At 44.3% G+C, this 10,881-nt stretch overlaps 1 protein-coding gene across 1 annotated transcript in view; it reads right to left on the reverse strand.

Moving 5' to 3' along the window:
* LOC142729570 (chloride channel protein ClC-Kb-like) overlaps positions 1–9,866 on the reverse strand; it is a gene marked incomplete at its 5' end in the record, with an annotated part of 33,865 nt that extends 23,999 nt beyond the window's left edge. The window contains 4 exons of the mRNA XM_075849255.1: positions 85–224; positions 2,792–2,920; positions 9,368–9,496; positions 9,734–9,866. Coding sequence (XP_075705370.1) covers positions 85–224; positions 2,792–2,920; positions 9,368–9,496; positions 9,734–9,866 — 531 coding nt within the window. The remainder of the gene's footprint in view (positions 1–84; positions 225–2,791; positions 2,921–9,367; positions 9,497–9,733) is intronic.
* Positions 9,867–10,881: the final 1,015 nt, after the last annotated feature.

A 10,881-nucleotide genomic window follows, 5' to 3' on the forward strand; every position in this document is an offset into this window, starting at 1 on the left:
CCAGTAACACCACTATGTATCTTTCCATTATTTCTGTACTGTCCTCGCGCACACACAGCTCTGCAGAACAGCAGTAGTACATACCACTTTTCCTAGAAATATTGTGCTACCAGCAGCCAGGGTGCACGTGACACCAATTAACTTCGCAATAAATGTTCGAAAAGTAAAGAATTCAGCCAGGACTACTCCACGCAACGTGACCTTAATTTCTGGGATTCCAGATCCTGTAAAAAAACAACATTTGTTTTTATTGTATGCCTGTCAATGTGTCACCCTGCAGGTGGAGGGGCAGGATCATAGCTCTCTTCTGTATATATCACCCTGCAGGAGGAGATGCAGGATCATAGCTCTCTTCTGTATATATCACCCTGCAGGAGGAGGAGCAGGATCATAGCTCTCTCCTGTATATATCACTCTGCAGGAGGAGGGGCAGGATCATAGCTCTCTCCTGTATATATCACTCTGCAGGAGGAGGGGCAGGATCATAGCTCTCTTCTGAATATATCACCCTGCAGGAGGAGGGGCAGGATCATAGCTCTCTTCTATATATATCACCCTGCAGTAGTAGGGGCAGGATCATAGCTCTCTTCTGTATATATCACCCTGCAGGAGGAGGGGCAGGAACATAGCTCTCTTCTATATATATCACCCTGCAGGAGGAGGGGCAGGATCATAGCTCTCTTCTCTATATATCACCCTGCAGGAGGAGGGGCAGGATCATAGCTCTCTTCTGTATATATCACCCTGCAGGCGGAGGGGCAGGATCATAGCTATCTCCTGTATATATCACCCTGCAGGAGGAGGGGCAGGATCATAGCTCTCTTCTGTATATATCACCCTGCAGGAGGAGGAGCAGGATCATAACTCTCTTCTGTATATATCACCCTGCAGGAAGAGGAGCAGGATCATAGCTCTCTTCTGTATATATCACCCTGCAGGGGGAGGAGCAGGATCATAGCTCTCTTTTGTATATATCACCCTGCAGGAGGAGGGGCAGGATCATAGCTCTCTTCTGTATATATGACCCTGCAGGAAGAGGAGCAGGATCATAGCTCTCTTCTGTATATATCACCCTGCAGGAGGAGGGGCAGGATCATAGCTCTCTTCTGTATATATCACCCTGCAGGAGGAGGAGCAGGATCATAGCTCTCTTTTGTATATATCACCCTGCAGGAGGAGGGGCAGGATCATAGCTCTCTTCTATATATATCACCCTGCAGGGGGAGGGGCAGGATCATGGCTCTTCTGTATGTATCACCCTGCAGGAGGAGGGGCAGGATAATAGCTCTCTTCTGTATATATCACCCTGCAGGAGGAGGAGCAGGATCATAGCTCTCTATATATCACCCTGCAGGAGGAGGGGCAGGATCATAGCTCTCTTCTATATATATCACCCTGCAGGAGGAGGGGCAGGATCATAGCTCTGTTCTGTATGTATCACCCTGCAGGAGGAGGGGCAGGATCATAGCTCTTTTCTGTATATATCACCCTGCAGGAGGAGGGGCAGGATCATAGCTCTCTTCTGTATATATCACCCTGCAGGAGGAGGGGCAGGATCATAGCTCTCTTCTATATGTATCACCCTGCAAGAGGAGGGGCAGGATCGTAGCTCTCTTCGGTATATATCACCCTGCAGGAGGAGGGGCAGGATCATAGCTTTCTTCTGTATATATCACCCTGCAGGAGGAGGGGCAGGATCATAGCTCTCTACTATATGTATCACCCTGCAGGAGGAGGGGCAGGATCATAGCTCTCTTCTATATATATCACCCTGCAGGAGGAGGGGCAGGATTGTAGCTCTCTTCTGTATATATCACCCTGCAGGAGGAGGGGCTGGATCATAGCTCTCTTCTGTATATATCACCCTGCAGGAGGTGGGGCAGGATCATAGCTCTCTTCTATATATATCACCCTGCAAGAGGAGGGGCAGGATCATAGCTCTCTTCTATATATACCACCCTGCAGGAGGAGCAGCAGGATCATAGCTCTCTTCTGTATATATCACCCTGCAGGAGGAGGAGGAGGAGCAGGATCATAGCTCTCTTCTGTATATATCACCCTGCAGGGGCAGGATCATATCTCTCTTCTGTATATATCACCCTGCAGGAGTAGGGGCAGGATCATAGCTCTCTTCTATATATATCACCCTGCAGGAGGAGGGGCAGGATCATAGCTCTCTTCTGTATATATCACCCTGCAGGAGGAGGAGCAGGATCATAGCTCTTCTATATGTATCACCCTGCAGGAGGAGGGGCAGGCTCATAGCTCTCTTCTGTATGTATCACCCTGCAGGAGGAGGGGCAGGATCATAGCTCTCTTCTGTATATATCACCCTGCAGGAGGAGGGGCAGGATCATAGCTCTCTTCTGTATGTATCACCCTGCAGGAGGAGGGGCAGGATCATAGCTCTCTTCAGTATGTATCACCCTGCAGGAGGAGGGGCAGGATCATAGCTCTCTTCTGTATATATCACCCTGCAGGAGGAGAGGCAGGATCATAGCTCTCTTCTTTATATATCACCCTGCAGGAGGAGAGGCAGGATCATAGCTCCCTTCTGTATATATCACCCTGCAGGAGGAGGGACAGGATCATAGCTCTCTTCTTTATATATCACCCTGCAGGAGGAGGAGCAGGATCAATAGCTCTCTTCAGTATGTATCACCCAGCAGGAGGAGGGGCAGGATCATAGCTCTCCTGTATATATCACCCTGCAGGAGGAGGGACCGGCATATTGTTCGTATCTGTGCTGCAGTGGGAGAGACTTTATGTACTTTTATATTTGGGCACTTACCTGCAGCTTGTGGAGCAATGTATTTAGCAACGCCAGCTGATACCATCATTAGTAGAGTGTGGTACAGGACCCAGGAGAAGTATTGTAGATATCTGTACTGGTCTAGAGTATCATACACCCACAGGTTGACTGCAGAAGATATAAATGTGTAAGATGGGGGAGGGGAATGTAATATATTACAGTCAGATGACTCCTATATAAATATCAGGTATATTATAGGTTAATGAATTCTTATTCTTAGGGTATGTACACACGTACTGATCAAAAACGTCTGAAAATACGGAGCTGTTTTCAAGGGAAAACAGCCCCTGATTTTCAGACGTTTTTTGAGCAACTCGCGTTTTTCGCGGCGTTTTTTACGTCCGTTTTTGGAGCTGTTTTCATTGGAGGCTATGAGAAAACGGCTCCAAAAACATCCAAAGAAGTGTCCTGCACTTCTTTGACGAGGCAGTCATTTTACGTGTCGTCATTTGACAGCTGTCAAACGACGACGCGTAAATTACAGGTCGTCTGCACAGTACGTCAGCAAACCCATTGAAATGAATGGGCAGATGTTTGCTGACGTATTGTAGCCTTATTTTCAGACGTAAAACGAGGCATAATACGCCTCGTTTACGTCTGAAAATAGGTCGTGTGAATCCAGCCTTAAGAGTCAAGAACAAAGAACGTGGAAGGAGCGGAGGGTATCAGAACCTTGTTGGACAAATCACACGATGGCGGGTTTTCCCTATTATCGGCTATTTATTATTTATGGTCTCAACCAATAACCTTACTGCTGCCAGTCCTGAGATCTTAGATCCCTTCTGACTTCTGTCAGGTGTGATCACAAACCACATCAAGATCTACACCCTGCCCGGCTTGAATGGTGTCATTATATTTTTATATGTGTGGACATTGATGTGGATGGAGATCCGGATCGTTGTCTTTATGACAACACTACACCGTATAGAGATCAGTAGAGATCTCATTGTCATCACCTCTCAGTAGTGTAGATTAGTGATCAGTATATAAGTAAGTCTCTGTTCACATCTGCGTTCGGGTTCTCCGTTGTTTTGTTTCGCTATAGGAACAAAACAACGGAAAAACATTCTGTCTCATGATGGAAACCAACGGTGCCTGATTTAAACCATTGACTTTAATGAGTTCAGTCAGGCTTCCGTCATGGTGTCCGTTGTTTTTTCTGAAACAATAGCCCAGCACGCTGCGCTATTTTGTCTGGCAAAAACATCTAAATATGCGACGGAAACCTCTGACGTAGATGTGAACAACCCCTAAAATAATCTACGACGTAGATGTGAACAACCCCTAACATAACCTCCAACGTAGATGTGAATAGCCCCTAACATAACCTCCGATGTAGATGTGAACAACCACTAACATAACCTCCAACTAAGATGTGAACAGCCCCTAACATAACCTCCGACGTAGATGTGAACAGCCCCTAACATAACCTCCGACTAAGATATGAACAGCCCCTAACATAACCTCCAACTAAGATGTGTACAACCCCTAACAACCTCCGACGTAGATGTAAACAGCCCCTAACATAATCTCCGACTAAGATGTGAACAACCCCTAACATAACTTCCGATGTAGATGTGAACAACCCCTAACATAACCTCCGACTAAGATGTGAACAGCCCCTAACATAACCTCCGACTAAGATGTGAACAACCCCTAACATAACCTCCGACTAAGATGTGAACAACCCCTAACATAATCTCCGACTAAGATATGAACAGCCCCTAGTATAACCTCCGACTAAGATATGAACAGCCCCTAACATAACCTCCGACAGAGATGTGAACAACCCCTAACATAACCTCCAACTAAGATGTGAACAACCCCTAACATTATCTCCGATTGTAGATGTGAACAACCCCTAAAATAATCTACGACGTAGATGTGAACAACCCCTAACATAACCACTAACGTAGATGTGAACAACCCCTAACATAACCTCCGACTAAGATGTGAACAGCCCCTAACATAACCTCCGACTAAGATGTGAACAACCTCTAACATAACCTCCGACGTAGATGTGAACAGCCCCTAACATAACCTCCGACTAAGATATGAACAGCTCCTAACATAACCTCCGACTAAGATATGAACAGCCCCTAATATAACCTCCGACTAAGATATGAACAGCCCCTAACATAACCTCCGACAGAGATGTGAACAACCCCTAACATAACCTCCAACTAAGATGTGAACAACCCCTAACATTATCTCCGATTGTAGATGTGAACAACCCCTAAAATAATCTACGACGTAGATGTGAACAACCCCTAACATAACCACTAACGTAGATGTGAACAACCTCTAACATAACCTCCAATTTAAATGTGAACAACCTCTAACATAATCTCCGACTAAGATGTGAACAGCCCCTAAAATAACCTCCGACGTAGATGTGAAAAGCCCCTAACATAACCTCCGACTAAGATGTGAACAACCCCTAACATAACCTCCGATGTAGATGTTAACAACCCCTAACATAACCTCCGATGTAGATGGGAACAGCCCCTAACATAACCTCCGACTAAGATGTTAACAACCCCTAACATAACCTCCGACGTAGATGTGAACAGCCCCTAACATAACCTCCGACTAAGATGTTAACAACCCCTAACATAACCTCCGATGTAGATGGGAACAACCCCTAACATAACCTCTGACGTAGATGTGAACAGCCCCTAACATAACCTCCGACTAAGATGTGAACAACCCCTAACATAACCTCCGACTAAGATATGAACAGCCCCTAACATAACCTCCGACTAAGATGTGAACAACCCCTAACATAACCTCCGACTAAGATATGAACAGCCCCTAACATAACCTCCAACTAAGATGTGAACAACCCCTAACATAACCTCCGACAAAGATGTGAACAGCCCCTAACATAACCTCCGACTAAGATGTGAACAGCCCCTAACATAACCTCCGATGTAGATGTGAACAACCCCTAACATAACCTCCGACTAAGATGTGAACAACCCCTAAAATAACCTCAGACTAAAATGGGAACATCCCCTAACATAAACTCCGATGTAGATGTGACCAATCCCTAACATAACCTCCGACTAAGATGTGAACATCCCCTAACATAACCTCCGACTAAGATATGAACAGCCCCTAACATAACCTCCGACTAAGATATGAACAGCCCCCAACATAACCTCCGACTAAGATATGAACAGCCCCTAACATAACCTCCAACTAAGATGTGAACAACCCCTAACATAACCTCCGACTAAGATGTGAACAGCCCCTAACATAATCTGCGACTAAGATATGAACAAACCCTAACATAACCTCCAACGTAGATGTGAACAACCCCTAACATAACCTCCGACTACGATATGAACAGCCCCTAACATAACCTCCGACTACGATATGAACAGCCCCTAACATAACCTCCGACTACGATATGAACAGCCCCTAACATAACCTCCGACTACGATATGAACAGCCCCTAACATAACCGCCAACGTAGATGTGAACAACCCCTAACATAACCTCCGACGTAGATGTGAACAGCCCCTAACATAATCTGCGACTAAGATATGAACAGCCCCTAACATAACCTCCGACGTAGATGTGAACAGCCCCTAACATAATCTGCGACTAAGATATGAACAGCCCCTAACATAACCTCCGACGTAGATGTGAACAGCCCCTAACATAACCTCCGACTAAGATGTGAACAGCCACTAACATAACCTCCGACGTAGATGTGAACAACCCCTAACATAATCTCCGACTAAGATGTGAACAGCCACTAACATAACCTCCAATGTAGATGTGAACAACCCCTAACATAATCTGCGACTAAGATATGAACAAACCCTAACATAACCTCCGACGTAGATGTGAACAGCCCCTAACATAACCTCTGACAAAGATGTGACCAACCCCTAAAATAACCTCCGATGTAGATGTGAACAACCCCTAAAATTATCTCCGACTAAGATGTGAACAACCCCTAAAATAACCTCCGACGTAGATGTGAACAACCCCTAACATAACCTCCGACGTAGATGTGAACAACCCCTAACATAACCTCCGACTAAGATATGAACAGCCCCTAAAATAACCTCCAACTAAGATGTGAACAACCCCTAACATAACCTCCAACTAAGATGTGAACAACCCCTAACATAACCTCCGACTAAGATGTGAACAAGCCCTAACATAACATGCGACGTAGATGTGAACAACCCCTAACATAACCTCCGACTAAGATATGAACAGCCCCTAACATAACCTCCGACTAAGATGTGAACAGCCCCTAACATAACCTCCGACTAAGATGTGAACAGCCCCTAACATAACCTCCGACTAAGATGTGAACAGCCCCTAACATAACCTCCGACTAAGATGTGAACAGCCCCTAACATAACCTCCGACTAAGATGTGAACAGCCCCTAACATAACCTCCGATGTAGATGTGACCAACCCCTAACATAACCTCAGACTAAAATGGGAACATCCCCTAACATAACCTCAGACTAAAATGGGAACATCCCCTAACATAAACTCCGATGTAGATGTGACCAACCCCTAACATAACCTCAGACTAAAATGTGAACATCCCCTAACATAACCTCCGACTAAGATGTGAACAGCCCCTAACATAACCTCCGACTAAGATGTGAACAAACCCTAACATAACCTCCGACTAAGATGTGAACAACCCCTAACATAACCTCCGACTAAGATGTGAACAGCCCCTAACATAACCTCTGATGTAGATGTGAACAAGCCCTAACATAACATGCGACGTAGATGTGAACAACCCCTAACATAACCTCCGACTAAGATGTGAACGGCCCCTAACATAACCTCCGACGTAGATGTGAACAACCCCTAACATAACCTCCGACTAAGATATGAACAGCCCCTAACATAACCTCTGATGTAGATGTGAACAAGCCCTAACATAACATGCGACGTAGATGTGAACAACCCCTAACATAACCTCCGACTAAGATGTGAACGGCCCCTAACATAACCTCCGACGTAGATGTGAACGGCCCCTAACATAACCTCCGACTAAGATATAAATAGCCTCTAATATAACCTCCGACGTAAATGTGAACAGCCCCTAACATAACCTCTGACTGAGATGTGAACAACCCCTAACATAACCTCCGATGTATATGTGAAGAGCCCCTAACATAACCTCCGACTAAGATGTGAACAGCCCTTAACATAACCGCCAACGTAGATGTGAACAGCCCCTAACATAACCTCCGACTACGATATGAACAGCCCCTAACATAACCTCCGACGTAGATTTGAACAACCCCTAACATAATCTCCGACTAAGATGTGAACAACCCCTAACATAACCTCCGACGTAGATGTGAACAGCCCCTAACATAACCTCCGACTAAGATGTGACCAACCCCTAAAATAACCTCCGATGTAGATGTGAACAGCCCCTAACATAACCTCCGACTAAGATGTGAACAGCCCTTAACATAACCGCCAACGTAGATGTGAACAGCCCCTAACATAACCTCCGACTACGATATGAACAGCCCCTAACATAACCTCCGACGTAGATTTGAACAACCCCTAACATAATCTCCGACTAAGATGTGAACAACCCCTAACATAACCTCCGACGTAGATGTGAACAGCCCCTAACATAACCTCCGACTAAGATGTGACCAACCCCTAAAATAACCTCCGATGTAGATGTGAACAACCCCTAACATAACCTCCGATGTAGATGTGACCAACCCCTAAAATAACCTCCGATGTAGATGTGAACAACCCCTAACATAACCTCCGATGTAGATGTGAACAACCCCTAACATAACCTCCGATGTAGATGTGACAGGGCCTCTGACATTAAAGGAAGGTTTTCATATGTTCACTGATATATTATAAGTTTATGATATGAGCAAATGACGTGCGGATGTTTGGATTATGCAGACATAGGGGCCACATATTTACATACGATCGTCTTTGCACTTCTATACGTTGTAATGTTAGTTGCCAAAAAGCAGCGAAGTGGTCAGTCATCCTGCTGAAAACCGGGTCCTCCTCATGTCTATGGGCAGCTCCAGTATACAAAACCTATCTTCATTTACCATCAGGAAATTCTGTTTGGGTCATGTTGGGGATTGTAGTGGAGACTATAATAGAATTGTATTACAGACATGTTGGGGATTGTAGTTTACTATGTAGAGAGTATAATAGAATTGTATTACAGACATGTTGGGGATTGTAGTTTTCTATGTAGAGAGTATAATAGAATTGTATTACAGACATGTTGGGGATTGTAGTTTTCTATGTAGAGAGTATAATAGAATTGTATTACGGACATGTTGGGGATTGTAGTTTTCTATGTAGAGAGTATAATAGAATTGTATTACAGACATGTTGGGGATTGTAGTTTTCTATGTAGAGAGTATAATAGAATTGTATTACGGACATGTTGGGGATTGTAGTTTTCTATGTAGAGTGTATAATAGAATTGTATTATGGACATGTTGGGGGTTGTAGTGTTCTTAACCTGTAATGTACTATTTTCTATAAAGGTTTAGTGCCACCCACCTCGTTGTAACTTGGCAATAGTCACATCCAGTCCAAAGCTGATTGTTGCCATACTGATGCCCAGCAAGAACAGGAAAATCCAATCTTCTCCAAATCGGTGAAGTGCAATCCGTAGGGTCCTGCCCACCGCTTCAATACAAAAACCATGGGAAGATAATTGTGACAATGAGTATGAGAATATAACACGTCCGTAAATAATAATGTACTGTTCTCTAATAATGCCGAGGAGCTACAGTCCATGAGTAATGACACGGAACGTTTCTAAACATCAGAAAACACTATGAACAGTACAACAACTAAACCCGTCAGTGTTTGTGGTGACGGCCCTTTGCTTCAAAATCTACATCAGTTCCTCTAGGGAAGGACTTTGGTCGATGGCTCCAGCATCTTGGAGTCTTCTGTAGACTTTGGCTGCTTCTTTCTTCTGCCTCAGATCTCCAGCCTCCATGAAGGTGAGGTCAGGGCTTGGTGGAGAACATCTGCTGCAGACCTCCGGGCTCTTCACAAGAGATCAAAGAGTCTTCAGTCCAAATTCTATTCCCTCAACGTTTGCTGCTGCGGTTCAGATCCCTTAACCTTGGGTGAGTCTTGAGAGGGATGGTCTCTTCCATGAAGACCCCTTCTGACTTCTCTGGAGTATAGAGGGTGCACTTGGTGTCTATTTCATTCCTGGTTAACAATCTTGCCCGTTTCTTTGGGTTTCTTTTGAAGGACTTTGACAGGATGTTGGTCTGGAAACTCCAACTTTGTGATGAAATAACCCATGTACATATTTATATAAAGATATCGTATCCCCCTCAGCCTTCTCTTCTCTAGGGTAAATGACCTGACTTCATAACTGAGATCATCCAAACCTCCCATTAATTTGTTTGGCTGGCGTTGAATTCTCGCCAGCTCTCTGGTATCTTTTTTTATTGACTGGACTCATACACGAGATGTGGCTGCACCAGTGCTTTATAAACAGGTAAAATAATACTTTCTTCTCTAGAAGACATACCTTTCCTAATACAAGACAATATCTTGCTGGCTTTGATGCAGCAGACTGGCATTACATGCTATAATTCAGTTTATTATCAACAATAACAACAACTAAATCTTCCTTTCTAGACTCAATAAGTAATCAATTCAATTGTTTTTTTGTTTCAAAATGTGTAACTTTACACCTGTAAACACGAAACCTCAGTTACGCATTTGGTCACTTTATTCAGGTCACCAAACAATGAAAAAACATGAGGGGGAGATTTACTGTCAAAAAATGCTCCAAATTCTGACAAATTCAATTTTAGACCAATTTAAGAATAAACTTTTAGACCTCACTAGATACTTTTAAAAAGTGTCTAGAAAGGAGTGTGGCTTAGAGAGAAGGGCTGTAAGAGCAGTCACACTATAGACCCTCTACTGTAAGAGCGGTCACACTATGGAGCCTCTACTGTAAGAGCAGTCACACTATGGAACCTCTACTGTAAGAGCAGTCACACTATGGAACCTCTACTGTAAGAGCAGTCACACTATGG

The sequence above is a fragment of the Rhinoderma darwinii genome, unplaced genomic scaffold (genome assembly GCF_050947455.1).
Source record: "Rhinoderma darwinii isolate aRhiDar2 unplaced genomic scaffold, aRhiDar2.hap1 Scaffold_721, whole genome shotgun sequence".
NCBI classification, from domain to species: Eukaryota; Metazoa; Chordata; class Amphibia; order Anura; family Rhinodermatidae; genus Rhinoderma; species Rhinoderma darwinii.